At 41.5% G+C, this 24002-nt stretch overlaps 4 protein-coding genes across 6 annotated transcripts; 2 read left to right on the top strand and 2 right to left on the bottom strand.

Moving 5' to 3' along the window:
• Positions 1-2707: 2707 nt before the first annotated feature.
• On the bottom strand, positions 2708-5894 carry tusc2b (tumor suppressor 2, mitochondrial calcium regulator b). The gene is made up of 4 exons (XM_047026330.1): positions 5806-5894; positions 4743-5008; positions 4271-4391; positions 2708-4103 (listed from the first exon to the last, which is right to left on the bottom strand). Exons 2-4 carry the CDS (start codon positions 4889-4891, stop codon positions 4038-4040), a joined length of 336 nt encoding a protein of 111 aa, XP_046882286.1. The 5' UTR covers positions 4892-5008; positions 5806-5894; the 3' UTR covers positions 2708-4037.
• A 116-nt stretch (positions 5895-6010) lies between these two features.
• On the top strand, positions 6011-8955 carry hmces (5-hydroxymethylcytosine binding, ES cell specific). 2 transcript variants are annotated; one of them, XM_047026326.1, is made up of 6 exons: positions 6011-6311; positions 6401-6544; positions 6667-6840; positions 6977-7125; positions 7345-7537; positions 7717-8955. In XM_047026326.1, the coding sequence occupies exons 1-6, from the start codon at positions 6123-6125 to the stop codon at positions 7927-7929; spliced, it is 1062 nt and encodes a 353-aa protein (XP_046882282.1). In that variant the 5' UTR covers positions 6011-6122; the 3' UTR covers positions 7930-8955. The 2 variants fall into 2 exon arrangements, with proteins under 2 accessions (XP_046882282.1, XP_046882283.1); XM_047026327.1 differs by having other exon boundaries at positions 7686-7909.
• On the bottom strand, positions 8202-13543 carry LOC124471734 (ras-related protein rab7). Of its 2 annotated transcripts, XM_047026328.1 has the most exons (6): positions 13188-13543; positions 10719-10775; positions 10454-10580; positions 10120-10338; positions 9749-9877; positions 8202-9558 (listed from the first exon to the last, which is right to left on the bottom strand). In XM_047026328.1, exons 2-6 carry the CDS (start codon positions 10769-10771, stop codon positions 9463-9465), a joined length of 624 nt encoding a protein of 207 aa, XP_046882284.1. In that variant the 5' UTR covers positions 10772-10775; positions 13188-13543; the 3' UTR covers positions 8202-9462. The 2 variants fall into 2 exon arrangements, with proteins under 2 accessions (XP_046882284.1, XP_046882285.1); XM_047026329.1 differs by lacking the exon at positions 10719-10775 and having other exon boundaries at positions 13188-13540.
• Positions 13544-13753: 210 nt separating this feature from the next.
• Positions 13754-18899, top strand: rpn1 (ribophorin I). The gene is made up of 10 exons (XM_047026322.1): positions 13754-14141; positions 14899-14963; positions 15279-15585; positions 15760-15969; positions 16064-16256; positions 16371-16470; positions 16568-16706; positions 17135-17254; positions 17369-17614; positions 17837-18899. Exons 1-10 carry the CDS (start codon positions 13899-13901, stop codon positions 18017-18019), a joined length of 1806 nt encoding a protein of 601 aa, XP_046882278.1. The 5' UTR covers positions 13754-13898; the 3' UTR covers positions 18020-18899.
• The last annotated feature ends 5103 nt before the right edge of the window (positions 18900-24002 follow it).

Here is a 24002-nt window from a genome sequence, read left to right as displayed (position 1 = left end):
CACAGAATATTTCCAAAGACCCTAAATAATGTTAGCTTTTGATTTAACACATGCTTGGTCCTCCTACAAGAAAGGATTATTGGTTTAGTCTTACCATTACGGCATAGCATTTTTCTTTTTACCTCTGACAGACTTTTATAGTACTAAAATCGATTTGAATGGGGGTTTAATCTAACAATATATTTAATAATATAAGGGAAACATGCCATGCACAGTCAGTTTGTATGTACATGTAAAAATGTATATAAGTATCTGGTATAAATGAAACACCTCCTTTTTATTTTACCTTTAAGGAGTGTGCGCAAAAACAATTTCACAGTTTTGACAGTTTCTTTGCCACGTACGATTTCACGTCTTGCTTTGTATTTTTCAAATTGCAACATACAACACGGTGAAGACATCGAGAGGACGCTGCAGACACTGTATAAAAGGATATTCAAATACGCTCTGTAGAAAGTGCAATCTCCGTCTCTGCTTTTCAGAGAAAAGATAGGCTTTTGGGACTACCATAGCAAGTGAACAATGGACACTGATTTTTTGAAGTTTTCATTCTGATGTGTATAATATTCATCCAGTTTTCAAAAAAGAAATACATTCTGATTAATCAAAATATGACTGTTGGGTGATTATTATTAATGAAATGCACTGTTATAGTAAGCAATCCACACTCCAAATTAACCATTAGTTCTTTTGTGTATTTGTTCTGACAGTTTGACAGAAAATGCTGAAAATCTGCTCCCAACTAGGCCAAACGTTGCAATATTACGTTTCCCTAAAAACTTGCAAAAAAACATTTTTTAAATTAATACATCATTATTTGCATCAGAGGATTCCTACAACATCATCTGATTTACAAAAAAAAGTGACTGTTAGTGTTTTTATATTTGGGTCATACAGGGTTAAGTCCTACTGGATGAAATAAATCATACTCTGACCATATAATTGGTAGGTAAATGTCATACAGTTACACAGTTGTCGACATACATAATAATAATGTGTAACTTGCCAAAAAATAGGGTCCTTCTCTCAGCGTAGTTTTTCTCCTCTTGAAGGGGATGTTTTACTCTTTACTAATAGGCAGTACAGGCAATAGGAGATAGTCTTAAATCCACCTTCAAATTATAGTGCAACTTCTCCAAGACCCCACCTCAGTCCCTCCCACATAAACTGACCTCTTTCTTGAACTGAAATTACAAGATAACCATAATTCAATCAATTCAGAGAAAGTAGTCTACTTACGTATCTATTCTATTGTCAGAGTGTATAAAGAGATGTTTTACAGGCCTTTCTATTCCATGCTTTGGGTGGCTACAATCAATGCACAAATGAAGCTCTGTAATAGAAGCTCAGTAGCACTGTATTGTATTTAGACCTATATTACTAGCTATCTGGCTTGGACAGAGTGATCAAGCTTACCCTCGGTGTGTAATGTGTACTGTACAGAATCAAAAGCTGCTCTTGTATGAGTCAACAGTTACTGCCAAACTATCACAAGAGAAACATGGACTTGTGAATAACAGTAAATGCATGCAGTTTGTTGCTACACTATGTTGGACTTTATTCATATGACAAACAGGTTGATATAACGCTGTAGAAGTTTGTCCAGATGTTAACTAAAGGTGACATACAAGTTTATACAATATTGTTTTACAAATCTATGTATGTTTTGTATTGTATTTCACTGGGACAATGTACATTTGCTTTTACAAATGCTTTTGCAACTCTTGGGAATAATCTTTAATTCAACAACACATGCAGTGTCATAAGAAGCTGCCTGAACTCTCATTGTGTAGGGAGTCCACACAAAATCATTCAACCGTTTCCTCATTTACCATGTAACTTACCATGTAACTAAAAACATATGCAAATGAAGAGGGCACATTTGTCTGCACAGTGAATGTGATTACTTACCAATATGCATCCTTTTGTTAACCCAATCCCTATTTGTTTGTGGAAATATCTTCAAATAACACTGCACTGTTACCTTTCCCTCTTGTGGTGCAGCGAATAAAGGCTCTTAAGTAAACGTTTTTTGCTACTCTGCATAGACCAAAACCATTACATAATTCAAATAACATGGAGAGGATTTAAATCCAATACTCTTTTATCCTTTAGGCAAAACAAAAACACAGGCAGCTTTACAGGAAACCCTTTCCCATGCATGGTCATAGACCCTCCACACACTGTCTTTTTCTTTCTCAATAACACACCATCACACACACAGCTGCTCTTTCCTGTGCAGTACTTGCAGTCCTCCCCGAGCTACAGTACACTTTCCCTTCTGTGCATCTGGATTCATGCAGGACAGTAGGACAGGAAATGCCTGACAAAAACAAAGGAACACTGCCTGACTGTGCCCATCGTGACAATGTGAGAGATAACCACACAGTACGTCAAAATAGACTTGCAGTAACACTAACTTGCTGTATTTCCCAGTTTAAAACTCAGACTATAACATATCTGTTTAGAATAGCTTTGACAGATTTTATTCCTCGTTTTGTATGTTTGATTGTATTGTTTTCATCTTGTTGTTCATGTGTTTTTGTGTTGTAAGGTGTCCTTGAGTGCCTTGAAAGGCCCCGGTGCCAAGGACATGCCACAGTCCACTGCACATACAGGCCCTGGGCGGTCACCTGCTGCTTTCAGGGAAAAACCAGCTCCCACATCCAGTGCATGGGTCAAAACAACAATAAAACATACACAGTTGTAGTGTAGTAGGCTACATATTTCGTTTTCAAGCTAACATTGGGAAGAGAAAAAAAATGAAGATGAAATTACAAACATTTCTTTTAGCTTAGCTTCTTTAGGTACACTAAGTCACAGTGCCATTGTTGAGGATCATCTGGTGGCAATCATACAAACACAATTTGAATCTGAAACATAGATATACTAGTACACAAATGATGCCTTGGACTAGTGCAATACAGTGACAACATGTTTACTATGCCTCTATATTATACTTGAGTTAATTTAGGATACAAAAAGGCTAAGAGCACAAGTTTTAGTCAACTATTCCAAATATAATCCATTGTCACATAAATATCCAAATATCCTAGCCATGGTAGAGAAACATTGGCTTTTTGATAACATAAAAAAGAGACCCAGACATAATAGTACATTGAGTTGTTATTAAAAAAACAATACCATTGTAACAGTAATAAATTAACAGTGAAATGTTTTCTGCCACAGCAGCAAAAGAACAGAGGATCTCTTGTGGGATTCATTTCAACTCTGTACATGCATGTGTCTCTAAGTCCTGGTCACATCATGATCACTACAGCCAATTAATCGAACACCACAACATTATGTTGAATTATTCGGATCACAATGACCAGTGATTGTGTACTCCATGGGGGTATTACTGATAAGCATAGCCAGCTTCATGCATGATGGTAATTTAAGTAGGCATTGAAAGCATTCCTTTCCACAAAATGTCCTGCCTCAAACCCCATGACACTGATCTTGAATCCTAATCATTTTTTCTGAAAGCTCTGAAGGCTTGCAGGAAAATCACATAATTCGACAAAATTCCCCTTGCTTCTCAGTACAGATGGACAATCCCTCCCTAGGACATGGTTTACAGACAAGGAACCATCATCTTAACGCCCACAGTTCAATTTAGACTAGACTCGTACATTCTCCTTGAGATTGGTGGATTATACCAGAAGACACTGCTGTAAAACAAACAGGGACCATTAGCCATCATCATATTTTCCCTAACACGATCATACACACAGGACCTGCACTGTATATATTGATGTTAAGTGTAACATAAAATACATCATTCATACATCATGTCTCCTCCTTCTACTGTGTCAAACTGCACAGAAGCCACACCATAGTGTTCACATGCAGAAGCTCAACACTTGTTGAGACAGCCTTTCCACAAAGGGGCATCAAATATCGTCAAGAGGACACCATGGCGTTTCATAGCAGGGTGGGGGTATCCAGGTGTAGGCTAGGTTGAATGGGAAACTGGGACGGAGTTGACACAGTGACTAGTCTGAGTCTGGTCTGAAAATGTGCCCAAGGCTGAATCAAACCTCACAGAGAACAACTGGAAAATCCACATGGATGCAGGGGTTCTCCAGCTTTATGGTTCCCTGTAGGGAGGATGAAAAGCAAACATATTCACTTACCAAACAGACACATTGTCTCCCCATTTCATTACAGGCTGTACATTTTCTCTCATTGTACGCAGAAAAATAGATGATTATTATTGCAGTCCTTATGGTTCTGGCTTCAGAAGGATATACGAATTTGCTGTTACCTGAGGTATAAGGTTTTTCTGAATCCTCTTAAACTTAGCCCTTTTACGGCCATTCTTTGTCACAACTGTCTCTTCGTAGAACTCATGGGCCAAGTCACCATCTTCATCAAAATATAGAGAGCTGCAGACAAAAGGTACATGGTGTTCATTATTTGTATTTATATACACAATATTCATTATTCATTATATCATCTAATTATGTTGTGTTGTATGTGACAAGTTACATAAGAACATTTAATTTAGTGTGCAATGCTTTAGAATTCATTCAACTTTAATTTGACAGAAAAAAAACCGGATGTGTTGTGTGTCATTAATTGATACAGAACTACTGTACAACAGAATACAACATGTTGATCCATGACTTCTTTGAGTGCAATAAGTCTAGCTCTATTGCCTTCATAGAACTGCTTGCCAGTAAATAGTTATGTGGCTTGCATGTGCCTTGAGAGCATGCCTCTGCGGCTATATTTACCTTCGTCTAGTAAACACGAACGGAGTCGCATTTCGGAAACTTCGAAGTTTTGCCAATGACTGCTCATTTCCCTCTTTGGTTGAATCATCAACACTTCCTGAGCCAGCGAAAGGCCAATAACCTTTGTTTTTGGAGCCACTACCTCCCATCTTCAACTGTAGGACATTATTTACGTGGCCGTAGAGCCCCCAATGGTGATGTGATTCGCAGGTAGCCCTCTGGAAGAGCACTCCAGAGAACGCACACAGTTTTGAAGGCAAATTAGTCTAAAGAATAATGGGGCGAAAAAGAGCAGTTCGGGTAGAGAGGTAGAGAGAAACAGAAGGAGAGATATGCGCCTGTCATCTTCAGCAATTAGCGTTAGTGTATTGTTGCACTGTTATGTTTAAACACAGACATTGTTGGACAGGTCAGGCCTTTAATCGTTATAACGCTTCCTAACTATCAAACGAAAAAAAAAGAATTACGTTTCCCAGTCAGTAACAGGCCATCTCTACCTTGAATTACCATTGCACGCTGAGTTTAGTCATTAGTTTAACCAGCTTATTGCTAGTAGTTAGGTAGACTGCTTATTCTACTAACTTTGTAGCAGCTAACGAGTATTAGCCACCTGAATGATCTCACTTAGCGTTAGTACCTACGCGTATAGCCTTTCAACCACACAAACGGAGCCGTACTCAGCTCCTCGTCATTCGTTAGCCCGACAACAAGTTAGCTAGCTAGCTAGTTGTTACACCTGCTATGTCATACTACAGAACCCGGGGCTTGAGTTATAAAATAAAACAAATATATTTAAAAGCTTCTCTATTCTGACACCTAGAATTTTTCAAACGAAATACTAACTAAATCAATGCTTCGACAGTCAAGGCCACCACCACATGACCACTACGTCTACTGCCCGGCAGCTAGCACTACACTACTGCTGGGTAGGTTACTTAACGTTTGAGCTAGAAGCTACAGGGCTAGTTTTAGCTGTCAAAAAAACACTTGCCACTCACACTAGTACAAGCTACTGGCTAGCTACGTGCCTTGTGTGGCAGGAATATTTGCTTCACAAACGTACCCCGTGTCACTTTTTCCAACTGAGTATAGAGGCTCTGACTTTCGGAGTTGTATCCTTAACGAGATGAACCGTCCCCAGCTATAATGAAATAAGCTCGGTTGGAATGGTAGGGTTTTTAGCTACTGCTGCAGACAGCTAGTTGCCTCTCCACTGTCAACCTAGCTGGGTGTCCTGCTTCGCTTCCGTTCCTGTGTGTGTCACTTCCGGGGCAGCGTAGACCAGATGCTGCTTGACTAGTATCATCGTGCTACCGCATTTTTTGTGTGTGTCTGTAGCATAGACTGGTCTGTAATCGTGCAGCAACGAGGCAAAGGAAGATGTGCGGAAGGACCGCATGCACCCTAGCGCCAGACGAAGTTTGCCGTGCCTCTCGCTACCGAGACCGAGCGGGGCAACGTCGACAACCGAGATGGAAGGAAGAGGATTCTGACAAATACCGACCCTCCTACAACAAAAGTCCTCAGTCCATGAGTCCCGTCTTGCTATCCCTGAGACATTTTGATAAGGTATGAGGAGGTTATCCAGATCAAACAATTCCGTCCCACCCTGTTAGAAAATCTGCTACAATTCACTATTACAAATTATTATTATTCAGAATGCCCCAGTTGACGAGTGTGTGCTGGCAGCAATGCGTTGGGGCCTGGTTCCCTCCTGGTTCAAAGAAAGTGACCCAAGAAAGGTGCAATACAATACCAACAACTGCCGCAGTGATACATTGCTAGAGAAGAAGTCGTACAAGGTACTGAGTGAGTCATACGTTACCTAGATGTTGGAATATCCCACTGATAATGTTCCACAGTGTGTTTTCACTGTCGACAACTTTGGTTTTGTGTTTGTAAGCAAATGTTTGTGTTTCCCCAGGATCCCCTGTTGAAAGGGCAGCGGTGTGTAATTCTGGCCGATGGCTTTTACGAATGGAGAAGACAGGAGAAAGACAAGCAGCCGTTCTTTATATATTTTCCACAGGTACACAAGCAGGAAAAAACCGAGGAGCAGGAGGCCCTTCAAAAGGAAAATACACTGTGCTCTCTAGAGGTACGTTCTCTTGCGCTGAAAAAAGGTCTGCTCAATCTTCACCTGCTCCATTAACAATAGTAACACTGATAACATTCAGCTATGTCCGAATGTGTGCGTCTGTTCTGCTTAGTTACAACATTGCTGTCTTGTGTAGGAAGACAAGGAAGAGTGGACAGGGTGGAAGGTTCTAACCATTGCTGGGTTGTTTGACTGCTGGATGCCCCCAGGTGGTGGAGATCCGCTCTACACCTACACTGTCATCACTGTAGATGCATCCCCTAACCTGCAATGCATTCATGACCGGTAAGGACGATTCCATTGGGCAGGCATCCCATTGTTCACCAGCAGCAACAGCTTGCAAAAATGTGTTGTGCATGTTTGCTTTGTCTAAATATTTTGGGGGCTTTAGAAGGGAGGCTCATTGTAAGGCTTAATGTTACCAAAATGAACATCAACAACATTTGTAAACCAGTATGAACAACAGGTTAAAGTTCTTATGAGTGAACTATACTGTGACTGTAGGATGCCTGCTATTTTGGATGGAGAGGAGGAGATTAGAAAATGGCTGGATTATGGTGAGGTGAAGTCATTAGAAGCCCTTCACCTGCTTCAGTCTAAAAACACTTTGACCTATCATTGTGTCTCATCATTGGTGAACAACTCACGCAACAACTCTCCTGAGTGCCTGAAACCTGTGGATCCTCAGATTAAGAAGGTAACTGTCACAGAAACAAATTATTTGATTTAATGAACTATATTTTATAACATAAATTAACAATATTATTGTATATGTTTTCTGACAGAGATGTCCTTTAACAAATAGCCATTAAAACAAAGTTATTCAAAAAGAGTATACCTTTCAGTTTTCCTTTGAAACCTATACAACGATTCTAGGAGCCCACAGCCAGCAGTAAAATGATGATGAGCTGGCTGAAGGGTAGCAAATCCTCCAAGAGGAAGGAGCCAGACTCTGAGGAGACCAAAGAGGAGGAGCATATGGGAGCTCATAACCTCCCTATAAAGACCAGTCCAGAGAAGAAGACCAAGCCTGCAGGGTCCCTCCAGCAGTGGCTGCAGGGAGCTGGCAAGAAGCCACGGACTAACTGAGCAGGGCAGATTATTCATCTTAATTTAGTGCAGGGCTGTCCAATCTTGTTCCTGGTGAGCTACCATCATTCAGGTTCTGTTTCCAACCCCCCTTTGTCATGTATCCAGCGGCCTACAGCACTGTAGCTTTCCAGTAACAGGGCTAGTTAGAGTGCCCTATTTTATTAAACGTATATATTTCCGTAGGTAAACTATGATGTGCAAGGCCATGTCAGCCTATGGAAGGTATGCATTTGGTCTGTTAAAAGTTTGTACAATATTAAATAAAAACATTTTATTCAAGAATTGTTTTATTATCATTATTACCTCAAACATTGCAAATACTTTTTCAAAGAATGTAGATGCAATGCATTTACCATTTTAAGATGAATCCTTACATTTCGCCCATGGTTTTACAGTTTTCCATAAGATGCCATTTAATTTTAAATGAAACAAACAATAAAAGATCAGATCTGCTAAAATAAAATATCAAGCACTTTAATTGTTTGTCAACTTGAGCTATCGGCAGAGATATGGACTTTGGCAAAGACATGCTGCTTGTCATTGCCATAAATTTGAAAGAGGTTTACAGATGAACAAAGTCTTACAACAGTTGATAGAGGAAAGAGAAGACCATACAGAGGAACTTAATATGACTAGTGGTCACATTCATGTTACAGAAACACCTTGTCACTTCCCCAATTGTACCATGTTATACATCATGGAGGGTCTTTCTTTGTACCTCTCATGTTAAACCTCTGAATGTTGACCAAAAATGATTTACCTTCCAAACTGAGGCAAAGCGTCATTTTGACCATTCAGAAACAGCAAACGACTAGTTTGTTAGGGTATCATTGAGGTAAAGGAACAGTGTACCACATTGCTACAGCTTTGAGCTGAAATACTTAATTTTGACTTGGATTTCATCTGAAGTCTTTGATTGTGTTTAAATGAAAAAGTGCTAAGGTAATGCTTCAAACAAAACAGTTTGTCAGAGTTGCCATTTCACTTCCAAGCCAATTATCACTTGTATCTGTGGGTTGCACATCAACAGTATTCACACACATACGTTCACACATTGATATAAATTACTCACTCTGACCTGTCACAACAGCCTTTCTTCACACTTAAACTCTGGGAATGAACAGCCATGTCTAAACCCGCCCTTAAACTGTTGTGGGAATTTATTTCAGGCAGTGCACGTGAGGCTTGATGGTGCCATGGAAACAAGGATAGAAAGGTGTCTGAGCCTGGTGAAAACTTATCTGAGGGGGTATTACAATACATTGAAAATAAATGCAGTTATTTTCCTATGGGTGTTTTTTTGGGCCTTAGAGACTCAAAACTAGTGAGTGTTGTGTACATATGGATGTGAGTACAGTGTGTGTTTGTTTGTTTGTGAGTGTGTGTAGTATACTCTACAAGAGAAACCCTGCTAGTATCTACAAAGGCCAGGGATAATATTGGGGCAGAGGGGAGCACACAGTGGCGTGTGGGGAGAGGGTTTAGACAAGGCAAGACAGGGTAGTGGGGCCAGTGTGTACCTCAGGGCCCTCAGCAGCTGCAGGTCTCGGCAGACGGCTTGGCTCGCTCGTTCCTGTCCAGCTTAATTGGTTCAGGAAACTCATTATACAATTCCACTTCAGTTTCCTATCCCACAAAAGAGGGGGGAAAAACAAACAATTTTATGTATACATACATACATACATTCACATAGACTTAAATGACTCTGGAAATGAAAGAGGACTGACAATAAAATACAGACAAAAAAACAAGAGAAGCATGCAACATAAAACATCTTGGTCAAAGCCTTCATCTACTTCCTTTTATTATAGATTACCTGTTTCAGAGCGTTACGCGCAATAGTCTGAAAAGCTTGTTCCACATTGATGGCCTCTTTGGCACTGGTCTCAAAGTAAGGGATGTTGTTCTTGCTCTGACACCAGGCCTGTGCTCGTTTGGTTGTTACCTGACAAGTCAAAGAAAATAGGAAGGTTGTATTCTGAGCAGTGTTGAGAACCAGCAGTGTGGGGATGTCAGTGGTAGAGCATTTGCCTGCAGATCAAATGGTTAGGGCTTCAAATACCCCATGTACATCTCTTTGGATAAAAGCAACAAATACATTACATTATAATTTGTAAAACATGAAACTCTCCCTTCAAAACAATTATCAAATAGGAAATATTTCAGTACTTGGATGGCAGAACTGACCTGTCTATTCTCCAGGTCGATTTTGTTGCCTAGTACCACAAAGGGGAAGTTCTCTGGGTCTCTGGGACTGGCCTGGATCAGGAACTCATCTCTCCAGCTGTCTAAGGTCTTGAAGGTATTGGGAGCCGTCACATCAAACACCAGCACACAGCAGTCGGCCCCACGGTAGAACGCCACACCCAGTGACTGGAACCTCTCCTGCCCTGCTGTATCCCAGATCTGGAAAAAAGGAACATGAGCGAGCCTATAAAGTGGACTCACTGACATACTGTGTGCTCTCAAATGATAGGAACAGATAGTAAATGCAAGTGAATTGCATTTGGTTCCCCAGTACCTGCATTGTGACAAGTCTGTCATCCACCATCACTTCTTTCGTGAGGAAATCAGCTCCTATTGTGGCTTTGTACTGGTTACTGAACTTCTTATTTACATACTGGTTCATCAATGAGGTCTTACCAACTCTGAAAAAAAACAGGGAGACAAGGAGAGATTAGTAAATACTACATTTTTCAATTTCAATTGACATTAATCAGTAAGATTTTTAACCAGTTGTCATTTAGGGCCTATATTTAGCTTTGGAGGGTAGATATGCCACTAACCCAGAGTCTCCGAGGATGATGACTTTAAGAAGGACTTTCTTCCTAGATGTCATAGTGCTGCAGCAAACGGGGAGGGTGAAAAATATTTTTTTTTTAAATCTAAATATAAATGTATGAAGAGATACGCAAACCATATATTTTTACTGTCATTCAGTCAAATGTCTATGACACCATGTCAGTGCAACACATTCACTCCAGAGTAAAGGTTGGCCTACTGTAACTGACCTCACAAAACACAAATCAGGGTTAAATCCAATCTGCATTCATATTCAAGTCAGCCTGCCAGTCTAATGTGTAGCACACATAACATAAATCATAATTGGACAACAGGCACAGTAGGTTCCTGTGTGTTGACATTCTTCCAAGTAGGAACAGCTCACGGAAAGTAACCAAGTAAAGCATGTTCCAGATAGAGAAGAACTCTTAACACAAAACAACAACAGCTGACTCTCGTCACTTCTCAGTTCAGTTACTCTCACAACAATTGCAAATGGTCTTTGTAGTCACATGAAGGATACCCCCAAACAGAAACATAGCACACTGGCAAAAGATAAGCGAGTAAATACATAAACAATCATCAGTTTCATTATTGAAACTGACTATTTAAGTGTTGCAAGTCATGTAAAAAAGCAGTAGCTGGTGGACAAGGTTATTGCCAGGAAGAAGCCACTAATATGCTCGTTGCTCTTGTAGGTTAGTTATAACGAAGTTAAGTATTGTACTTGCTGTGAAATATTTTACTGTTGATTGTTCTTTTACAGGTACAGTCCTGCACTTTTTGTGGTTCATGTTGTTTTAATTTGTAACTTGTATAACTGCATGCTCTTATGGGTCTTTCCTTTTGGCACTTGTTTAGTTTTTTCACAATGTATGCTTCATGTTTTGGCTGCTTGCAATGTTTGGGACTACCTCGTTGTTATGATCAGTGACCTATGCTCTTTTGTAGGGTGACCAGACGTCCTCTTTTACCCGGACATGTCCTCTTTTTGAGACCAAAAAAATGCGTCCGGCAGGGATTCCAAAATCGTCCGGGATTTTGCCTCGTTGGATATTTGTGTTTTTTCAGGGTCTTTCACAAACTAATTATTACGCCCGGTCTTACAAGTTTTGGAAGGGTATCTCCCATAGAGATAATATAACGTATCGCCCTTAAGTTCCACCTTCTTGCGCGAGCTCTGACCGTTGAGAGAACTGTCATTGGTCAACCGCCTTTTCAGTGTTGCCAGATGCACGATAATTATCCTCCAAATACGATGATTGTGAGACTTTGGTATGATACCATTTCCAATCTGGCAACAATGAGCACCTTGTCGCCTTTCTTGAATATATGAGCAGGACTGACAAGTGTCTTAATTTTCTTATGTTAATATGTGACCATAAACAATTTATTATTTAGAATTCTGTATTTGTTATCATTATTGCTTTAATATAACAAGCATTAAACAACCACTGAAAGCCACAGAAGCACTGGACTAAATGCCCCCCCCCCCCCCCCCCCCCCCCCCGGGACGAAGTGTCCTCTTTTTCACAAACTCAAATCTGGTCACCCTATCTTTTGTAAAGCTCTCTCTTGGAAGTCGCTTTGGATAAAAGCGTCTGCTAAATGCATAAATGTAATATGGGCCTAGTTAAAAGAAACCTAATCGATATATCTCAACCAGACATATTCACCTACAGGGTGCAAGTCTGGATACTAGTTATGGTAGGACTGTATGCATGATTGGGACTTTTATTGCATCTCTGTCTTGTCAATCGAATTGATAGTTCGACGTTTAATCATGACTCATGACTCATTGTGAGTGTGAGAACAGTTACTGGGTTTCCTACCTCGATAGCTTGTCGACACTGACATTCACAAAACGGATACCACCTCAGGTCTATTCAATTTAATTTAATTCACTTTATTAATCTCGGAAGAAAATCTATACGGTGGCAAAAAACTGCCTTCCTGACCAGATGAAGACAAGTAGATAAGACTAGTTACTGGATGGTGTGGGCCTCTTACAAAATGTGTACAACATGTACTACAAAGCCAAACGACGTCAGTTATAGTATGTACTGTACACAGTTAATTCTGCCTTTGTCAGAGAAGTTAGTTAGCTTGGCTTGTTTATGTAGCCTAGCTAGAGTTTGTTCACAACTGTCTTGTGTACATCTGATGCAATGGTAAACAGAGAACAAATATTTAGTAGATACTGCCATTTTTCCTGGTGGCCTAGCCTGGCTACGTCTGAAAGTGTATCGCCGTTTCATTACAGGCACGAGCTGTTCAGCGTCAAACATAGCAGCGAGCTAGCCTAGTTAACTAACGCTAGTTAGTATGCTAGCTCAGCAGTAACTAGTTGAGGGTTCAAGCTACTGTAGCTACACATTGAAAACCTCCTCATCCTGGATGAAAAAACTGAGTAGCCTAGTAACCTGTCACTAAATCTAATTTCAAAACAAAAAAACTAACATGACAACACTTACCTTGGTCAAAACAAATTCACCGTTTGTTGTCTTACGACACTGGTCTCTCTTCAAAGGTTTTTGTCGCTGTGATGAGACAACACAGCCGCTATGCAGCTAGCGAAGGCGACGGCGAAGCTCTCTGGTTTTACTTCACAGCAGTAATGGATAGTTTTAGCAGTGAGCTGTAATATTTATCAATAACTAATTAGCTACCTAGTTATCTAGGTCTGCGATGTAATGTTAAATGTACTCGGAGCCCGAGAGCTACGTGTTAGCCGGTGACAATTATATCTCAATTGTAATTCTAGGCTAGGGTTAGCGAGCAGCTTCTTCCAAAACAACCTCTGCTCTGTGTCAGCGGTACTTGACGTAATCAGACAGATGTTCAGGACACGCCCTGAGGACAAGGCTATGTCATTTTCAAAGATGTGTGTGTGTACACGTGTGTGATATTAATATAAATATACAGTTTTAAAAAACTGCGGTGTTGAGGGGCGCGGTGGAATTGAGTAAACCGTAAATATTTTAGCACTATCTGGATACTGTCTGGTCTAGACATACCTTACGTTAAGTACGGTCATACGTCATTACGTGAAAATGAATGAAGCGTCATCTTTCCTTCGTTTGCAGGCAGCTTTGTAGAGCTCCGCGCGGCCTTACTTTGCTGCTCTTCATTCTCTGTCTCAATTAAACAATATATCCAGTAATCCTTCCTTTATCTCACTAACCATGGCTCAAAAGAACCGTTTTCTAGGCTGTATATGTCTTCTGGTTATCACCGTTCTAGGCCAACGAGTGGCAGCCAACGGGTTAGTCAACGATGAGGTGAAACGTACGGTGGATCTTAGCACTCATCTTGCTAAGATAACAGCGGAGATTCTTCTTTCAAACCAGGGTGACTCTGCTGTACACAACTTTATTTTGGCAGTAGAGCCAGATCTAGTTTCACATCTTGCGTACATCGGAGCTTCAGTAAGTGAATTATACATTATTTGCCTGACAGATATTAGTGACCTAACGCGAACTTGCTAGCTAGTTAGCTAGCTTGGTTTTGCAAACATGTATCCGTACGAACGAAGCCAAAGCAAAGATTTGCAAAAAAAACTGTCCTGTAAAATAACCAAGTGTGCACCTCATGGAGGTGATACAAAGATTTACATCGTTGTAATTGCACATCGAAGTTAAAACCTACTTAAACTTGGTGGCAAGCTTTCTTAACGTGGTTAGCCCATATGTGCACGTCGTAGCTTTACATTGGCTCTTTTTTCATTTTTTGCTAACTATTCATTTATTCGAGACACTTTCCTTAAAATGATAATATAGTAATTGCATTAGCCAACGAGGTAAATGTATGATGGCGATGTGGTCGTGGAACGTTTTGATTGGCACTATGTGGCGAGCGAGCGGGTGCGCTTCCGCAGTGCACAAGTTGTCAGTGGCCGAATGACACGTAGTAGGCGCTAAGCAAAGCTACTTCCGTGTCCACCACCCTCCTAGTGAATATTTGGAAGTTTGTATTATAGTTCTCAGATTTTAAATATTACAATGCAAACTATTGCCTGCACTTGTGAGTGAGGGTGTAACTGTATGCATTGTGCACCTGATTAATGCAGTTTCAAATGCATTTTCTGCATTCTGTGTACCTCAATGATGCTCACGTTGGCCATGGTCTAAAAGCGATTTCTAGTTGATTTAGTAGGCGTTAGGCTGACCTAAGTGTCTTTTCCAGGTGAAAGGTGATGAAGAGGAGGATGGCATTCTGGAACTCAAACAGACGACACTTCAGGGTCAAAGGTAACAATGAAAAACAGACAATAGCAGATGTTCTCACATTAACTCCACCGAAGACAAACAAATCAAACAGATAATCTTCGTCTGGATGACAGGAAAGTGTTGCTAACAAAGCCCACAAAACAACTTGGATGGGTGGGAGTTGAATGCAAGATGATGGAAATGCATCATCCTTCATACACTGTTCATGAAGTGGAGATGATTCATGTTCAAAGCTTATGGCAGTAGGGGTGTTTCACCCCCAACCGTTTAACACCATGAGTTATTTTAAGGGATGCCGTGGGTCTGTTCATGAGTCTTTTTATGATTTATCTGCAGTGGGGAGTTCTACAAGGTGCAGTTGCCCTCCAGTCTGGCAAGTGGAGCTAAACTCCGGGTGAAGGTGGAAACGGTCTTCAGCCATGTTCTGAAGCCCTTCCCCAATCACATCACCCAGGCTGAGAGGCAGCTGGTAGTGTTCCAGGGTAACCACTACCTCTACTCTCCCTACCCAACGCGTGGCCAGACAACCCGTGTCCGTCTTGCCTCCAAGACTGTTGAGAGCTACACAAAGCTGGGAAACCCAAGCAAGAACGATGAGGTCATCGAGTATGGACCATTCCGTGACATTGGCCCCTTCAGTGAGGTATAGCTTCTAAGGACCCTGTCTGGTATAGAGACACATACTGACTCATAAAGATATATCCTCATATCCATAGAGATATGGATTGAGACAATTGACAGCATATATTCCTGAGCTATACAAATATTTTCTGCATGTTATCTTATATTATCTGTTCATGTTGTCTGTTCATTTTAGGATGCCTTGAAGGTCCATTACGAGAACAACAGCCCCTTCCTTACCATAAGTAGCATTACCCGTACCATCGAGGTCTCTCACTGGGGCAACATCGCAGTGGAAGAGACCATTGACTTGAGACACACAGGGGCATCTCTGAAAGGGCCTTTCTCACGGTATGACTACCAGCGGCAGTCAGACAGTGGCATCTCATCTGTCAAGTCCTTCAAGGTAAGCTAAACGTCTCTATTGTTGTCCAAAAACTGGTAGGATCTGTGGTCTGTGTGCAGATTGCATGGTAACTGCTTGTCTCCCTCTTCTACAGACCATCCTTCCTGCCTCTGCTCAGGATGTCTACTACCGGGATGAGATTGGCAACATCTCCACCTCTCACCTCCAGATTCTTGAAGACTCTGTAGAGGTTGAGGTCAGACCCCGCTTTCCTTTGTTCGGTGGCTGGAAGACTCACTACATCATCGGCTACAATCTGCCCAGCTATGAGTACCTCTACACTCTAGGTGAGTTGTTAAAGTCCTGCAATGAATTGGGATCCCCGTGATCATTCTCGTCCATTTCACTGAAGGCTAATGCCAGTGTTTGTTATTTTTTTTCATCTAATTTGTGAACCTCAGGTGATCAGTATGCTCTGAAGATGAGGCTTGTAGACCATGTATATGATGACCAGGTCATTGACTCCCTCACTGTGAAGCTCATACTCCCAGAGGGTGCCAGGTAAGCATACGTGTGTTGTTTGTATTTGAAATACGCAACTTTAATTCTTGTTAAATTGTTTTTATTTGTTCTAATGTTCTTTTATGTTCATCCTCAGAAACATCCACGTGGACACCCCCTACCCCATTGACCGTATTCCTGACCAGCTGCACTACACCTACCTGGACACATTCGGCCGTCCAGTCCTGGTAGCCTCCAAGAACAACTTGGTGGAACAGCACATCCAGGATGTAGTGGTGAGCAGAGTTTGCGCTAGACTTTCTTGTAGGTCGTATCTATTCTGGTGGTAGTGATATACCCTACCAATGCAATGACTAAAGAACGCCAGAAAACAAAGGGATGTATCTGAGATCCATGACTAGACATTAGCTAATTAATATACTCTCCACCAACTACACAGGGGTGTGAATTAAAGTTGTGGTAGATCAATCTGTGTTCTAATTTGTCAAAATGACTTCAGATTTTTGTATTGCAACCTCAGGTAGGCCTCTCATGGGCTGTCTACCAGGGAATATCAGGGTTTGGGCTGGGTGGGATTGAAGGAACATGTTTATTAGATAATTACTTGATCTGGACTGAGCTGTTGTAATGTATCACTCCAAACAGGGCCCCATAATTGTATAATGCCACGTCTAATTCCTGTGTTTTTCCTTCCTTTTTTCAGGTCCATTATAACTTCAATAAGATCCTGATGCTGCAGGAGCCCCTGTTGGTGGTGGGGGCCTTCTACATTCTGTTCTTCACTGTCATCATCTATGTACGCCTGGACTTTGCCATCACAAAGGTACACCGAACCGCCTGTTACTGTTACCTAAACTGTTACTAAATCCTGTACACTTTCAAATGTTTACTTGATCTCAACTTCCACTGGATGGTATCTGCCTATGTTCTGTGATAGGACCCTGCTGCTGAGGTGCGCATGAAGGTGGCCTCCATCACAGAGCAGGTTCTTACTCTAGTGAACAAGCGCCTGGGGCTGTACCGCCACATGGATGAGGTTGTCAACCGCTATAAGCAGTCCAGGGACACGGGGGCCCTGAACAGCGGCCGCAAGACCCTGGAGGCAGACCACCGCACACTCACCAACGACATCAGCTCTTTGCAAGCCCGTCTGAAAGCCGAGGGCTCTGACCTCGCCGACAAGGTAAGAAGAGCGGTCGAATGGCGTGTTCCAAGGATCACTCTTAAACTTGTTGCGAATGTGCAACCCTGAAAAACATGAGTTTAGTTATTAATACACATGTTGTTTAAGTTCAGTTGAAATCATTATTAATACTTGTATGTTGTTTAGGTTCTACACATAACGTGTATACTGTGACCGCTACAGTGTAGTCTTGTAGTCTCAACTTCTGCTGTCTGTTCTCAGGTTGGTGAGGTGCAGAAGCTGGATGGCCAGGTGAAGGAGCTGGTGTGTCGCTCCTGCCAGGAGGCTGAGCGCCTGGTGGCAGGGAAGGTGAAGAAGGAAGCTTACATCGAGAATGAAAAGGGCCTAGCCAGCAAGAGACAGGAGCTGATCACTCGCATTGACAGCCTCTTGGATGCTCTCTGAATACAAGTACACAAATCTCTCCTTACACACACACACAAATACATACCAACCTTTGTATGTAGAACCTGCCCTACGTTCATTGTAGAAATATAGTTTCAAACAAAACACACACTTTTGTACGCGATCATTCTCCATCCTCTGAGAACCAGACAGAAAGTACACATGCTAAGTAACCTGTAAGTGCATAAAACACTGGTGCCTTTGTGCCTAGCCATAAAAATGCTTAGCACTACAGTGACCCTTTCACACCTCACAACACATTTCAAGTGTTAAACTGCACCTGTGTTAACTTGTCTGCCATCTCTTGTGTGGATAAAGCATTTGTTTCAATTTGGAATCCAATTTTTTTGTATTTTTTTCATGCTCATGATTGTAAAAAAAAAAATAGAAAAACATTTTGTATTTTGTTTTTGTTCTTCCAAGGGGTTTCCCATGCATGTCCTCAGAATGCCCTCTTTATCTTGGCTGTACTTTAAAGGGTGAAAAATAAAAAATGATTGAACCTGAGGTGCCCCATCTGAGTAAAATGGCACTGATTATCTTTATTATCCGTTTTGGAATTACAATCATTTAACGCTACTTGCCCTTCTTTAATACTGTATGTTTGAACAAAGGTGAGGCACTGACATTATATAGATTTAAACCTGACGGATACATGTATCCTATACTTGTGTAGACCATCATGTCACACTTTGATATTGTTGAACTTTAGTTTTTAATAGTTTTTTGGTAGGATATCTGTTGTCTTCATGAGATTGTTGAATGAACGACTGAGGAAGGGCATGGGCTATGGAAAATGTGGAAAACGTATGTGTACATCCAGAGCTACATGGTATGTGGGGAAAATAAACCAAATTTGAAATAAAAATGTAAAACACGATTATTCAGCTGTGGATGTTTCCCATATTTAGAGTTTTAGAGGTTTATTAGCTTCATAAAGGGAGTGTATGATTCCTTAAGGCGCATTGTATCACCACTAAGTGGTGCTCTTGCTCTGCATTATATGAAGGCCAAACGGTATCTTGTTTCAGCATGGTTCCCTGCTCCCAGTAAACAAGATTGAAATGTATGGTCACCAATCGTGTATTTGTTACCTCAAGGTCATTTAAGGCATATCTTCTTAGGTGCCAGTAACATTGAGACAGCTTTACATGGATAGTTACGACAAATTTGATTTATGGTCCCACAATAACTACAGGTCTTCCTTTCTGCACCATCTTTATAGGGAGTTTCTAGCACACAATGTTGCTTTGTTGCCTTCCAACTTTGAGCCTAATGAAGAGAGAACACACCTAACAACCTCACAGAAACAGCTACAGCACAGTAGCGCCCTACCACCCGTATAAGAAGAGACCCGCCCTACCTACAATTAGAGCTCAGGACAAACAGGAGATGAGACATGGGTTAGTCTGAGGTCACTGCTTTCCCTCATGGGTCACAAGGGGCCACACTAGGTCATTTCCTGTGCCATGGTAACAGACTCTGCTCTAGACGCCATGATAAGGTTAACATATTGTACATGCCATACAATAATCATTCTGAAAATACACAGTAGAGGAAGGCCAAGACAATGTCTGTTAGCACTGATGCTCTGTGGCAATGAAAGGCTGCACAATAGCTTTTTTGTTTGAGTGTTTGTGGTCCACTGCCACTGGAGATTTGCCGTCAGGGCTGGGAGACCCCCGTGGTGTATCATTCTCACACCACACTACTACAGAGAACTTTAGACGCCACACGTCCCTGCTTTTGGTTGCCTTGTTAGACCAAGTGTAGCATTGCTACTTGCCACACACTTAGTAATTATTTTTCAGTATAACATATTTTTTCATCTTAGTCCAATACTGTGAAGAGAGACAGGAAATTTAAGGGAGTACATGCAGGAAATGGCCCGGGCTGGATTTAAACTCGGGCCCCTGCGGTAAGGCCTTAGGGTACATGATATGTGCACTTGACCAGAGAGCCACTAGGGCACCTCCACATTCCCTCATTCATATTTACCAATTACACAAATACCAATGCATATTTAATAATAACACATTTTCTTCAGCAGTAAAAGCTAACTATAGGTCTCCTGGGAAAGGTCAGAGCTGAATATACAGTGCAATTTGATATTCTGGTACACACAGTAGGGCAACTTGCCTTAGTAGTGACTGACAAAATATATGTACATTTTTGTTGCTGTTTGATGCATTGTGGTGGATTGTGGTGAGTACACATTGGTTATGTACTGTATAGTCTGTTAGGTTGTGTCTGCTGTCACGAGAGGTGATTACCGGTCACATCGGGGTTGCGGTTGAGCTGTTGGTAAAAGCGGAGAAAAATACAGTTTGAACCGGAATTCATGAACAGCACTGTATCCTGATGTGGCAAACTGAGAGCAGAGGCATACCGGTATGTTTGTGTGATGGTGTGTGTGTGTGTGTAGGTGTGGGGGAAGGCTGAAGGGGGGGTTAGGGGCACCATGTGGTTGGCCTGTCATAGTCTCTCAGGTTAGGATTATTCTCTCATTTTCCTGGATTGTTGCAGTACTATGGTGCAAGCATGTTCATTTGTGGTATGTATCACAACTGGTGAATGAGCAAACATCTAAACAAAATGCCAGAAATCTTTTGGGAAATCCAGAGAACTGTGGTGTGATGAGTTGCTATGTGAAGGCTTTACCTGAATAATCTTCTACCTAATCTCATTTCTCTCACTCTCCCTGTCTTACACACACGCATGCACACACACTTGCACACACACACACACACACACACACACACACACAAACTGTCCCCACAGAGACACCCGTCGGAGAACAATATCCAGCACTGAGGAACCTTCATATTGCATGCTCATAAATCACTTCGACAGAGACACCGCCCTCACTACCCCATATTCATAACACACATGCACACACACAAAGGTATGCACAACCATATGAATTATCAAAGTTCACAAAATTCTCACCCAAATATGCATAAACACACCAAATGAAACCAACAGGCTCATTTTAACCTGACATGAGGATCAGAAATCAAGGCTACAACGGCAGCTCTTGTTCTGAGTTCCACCTCAACTCTCTGTTTTAGCCATTCCAGAGTGACAGGACTGGGGCTGGGGGGCCAGGGGAGAAGTGGATGAAAGTGTACCCAGCCCTGGCCCTGCATCCTTGGCAGGTGGCAGGTGTGATTGTGGAGGGTGAAGGCGTGCAAGGGCGAGGAAGAGAAGCACAATGGGAGCGTCTGTAGCCCCCTTGCAGCTGCAGGGGGTGGAGAAAAATATGGCTGACAGATAGACAGACAGACAGACAGAAGAGGGGAAGGAAAGCACAGAGAAAGAGAGATGGAGATGGACTTCAAACAGAGGATTGTGTCAAGGGTGAGAACAGATGCATTCTTGTCTTGGAAGAAAGTGATTGATCAGGGAATGGCTGGTAAATGGACTGCAAGAGGATAACCGTTTGAAACTGTCATTTGAATGTAAACAAATTACATACACTGCTTAGTTTAAAAGTTCATGTGCTGCCTACATTTAAGCTATTGTCTGTAATGATGTCAGACTGCCTCTTCTCTTTCTGTATGGATTTGTATCAATGAGACAGTAATCCTCTTGCCCTCCTCCTGTTATGTGTAACTGTCCACAGCTCCCACTAAGACCCCCTGATCTCTGCCACATGGCGCTCCATCAAAGCACTGCTGGTCATCCTTTGTAAGAGAAGTTTTGCCAAAAGAAAAAAAAATCTCCCGGTTAGCTCATATACCTCTGTAGGAAAAGCAAAGTACATTTTGATAATTTTAATATAATCACTGCAGAATGTGTGAAAGAGACATTGCTTGTGAAAGAAATCAAGTGGCTCACACAGCCCTTCACAGACGGGCAGTACAGATGTACACACACACACACACAAACACACACACTTACACACACACGCACACACTTCCCTCCCCCTCTATCAGTCCTGATTAGAGTGACAGGGGCACTTCCCATTGGCGGTGAGAGTGGCCCTCTCCTTTCCAGGGCAGCCAATTTCCCCCTACTCTAGAGCTGATAGGAAACTTTGATTGTTCGCTGAGCTCAGGAGAGACAAAGAAATGTTTCCTTTCACACTTGGTGTACATCTCCACTTTAATTTTTTTCTTCTAATTTTTAGACTGGATTTGTTCTGTTGTTGCTTGGAACACGCCCATGAGATAGGATATAATTATTCAAAAAAGTAGTTATTGTTGAGAAAGTTGAGAAATATAAAGGTAATGTTAGAAAGCTTGAAATGTGGCAAAAACCGACAGGGAAAAACCCTCCCCTCTCTCCACCCAGTGTTGGTTGGCCCTCCCAGAGCAAACACTTCCTGTCAGAACTTTACTCTCTTCCTGTCCAGCCACAGGGAATCCCAGCTGGAACATTCCACATGTCCTTCTAGTACTGAGAGTGCTCTCTCACTTTTTCGTTCTGTAACTGTTTTTCTGTTTGTGTCTGTCTCTGTGCCTGCTTCTCTTCGTCCTTCGTCTCTTTGTTTAGTCCTGTCTTTCCTTACTTCTTTCATCAGACCACCAGAGGTCCCTGCATAACAGCATATTGACTCCATTGTGTAGGCCTATGTCAACAGGCAAAGGATTTTAATGTATGAAACTGAAGGTGTTTCTTCCTCAGTCTAAGAAGTCTAATTAATACAAACTAAATTACTAGTCCTATGTAATTCACATATGTGCACAATTACAACTTAAACAAGATAATTGTATTAGGTGCATTAGGTTTATGATGACGGATGAAGTGACATCGTTGCGTTGTATGAATATGTCTTCACGACTATGGGGGAAATGCCAGGTTTCATGACTTTGTGTATGACCTTTCGGAAGGAGAGTTAATCCCGGAATATAATAGACCCTGGTGCCGATATGGAAAACTGCTGCTCCGTTATCTTAGTTGTCCAGGAGACCATCAGAGCATGCATGGTCGGTGGAAATACCTTATTAAACGAAGAGTTTGTCTGAATTGAAGAAGAAAAAACATTTTTTGCCATGAGTGTCACTCATGAATACTGTATCATCAAGTGGAAACAGTTCATGTTGGATAGAAACATTTTCAGCAGAGAATTTATGAATCCTTTTGTAGGCTTAGGCCCATATCCCAGAAAAGTGAAGTGAAGGGATCACCTAAATGTTTGTTTGTGTATTCAAATATAAAATATGTATTCTATTATTCGATATAAAGTGCAATCACAAAATTCCTAATGAGACAAATACTTCAAAAAAGTTGACGCATCTTTTTCTAAATTTTACCGAAGGACTATAGCCTATTCCATTTTTATTGCTACAGACCGTTTAGTAATTTGCCTGGTGTGATGGGCTAATGACAATGTATTAGACTAAGGATGAAACCGCATCATCCAGTCTTGTTATCATTATAGTCATCAGGATGTCATAAATCATTGATATTGGTATCATTTCAGGGAGCAGGGCATACAGCTTCAGAGCTATCTGAGTTGTTTAACAATATGAGAGGCTAATACAACAACAAAAAAAAGATTTATTTTCTCAAATTCGACACAAACTTTTGGTGCGGTGTACAAAAACATCGTCCATTTCGTTGATATTGCCGCCTTGAGGAGACAGGACTAACCAATAAGATAACCATCATGTCAGTTCACAGTGATATGAGTTTAATAAAGCCTGCATTGATATGTAAAGAATGTAGGCTATACCAAAGGCCTACTTCATAACCACCCTAAACACTGTTGGAGCTAATATTGGCTCAAAAAAGTGCGTGAAATGTGTAAATATTTCTCATTGCCTGAGCCTATCTGTCTCTATCAAGCTATGTGATCTCCGCCCCCCCCAACCGCCTCCCCCACAAATGATGCATTAGATGCATTGAATGTATTTGTTGTGCAAGTTTGAAAAGGCAGCGATTATCTGGGAGAGGGAGATAAGGAACACCAATTTATTCAGCGGCACTTTGGACCCCGCTTCCATCCTCGGTCGGTACTGACACCCCCAGCAGTTTG

The sequence above is a fragment of the Hypomesus transpacificus genome, chromosome 9 (genome assembly GCF_021917145.1).
Source record: "Hypomesus transpacificus isolate Combined female chromosome 9, fHypTra1, whole genome shotgun sequence".
NCBI classification, from domain to species: domain Eukaryota; kingdom Metazoa; phylum Chordata; class Actinopteri; order Osmeriformes; family Osmeridae; genus Hypomesus; species Hypomesus transpacificus.
The sequence above is the reverse complement of the archived record's forward strand: the minus strand, read 5'-3'. Positions and strand labels throughout refer to the sequence as shown.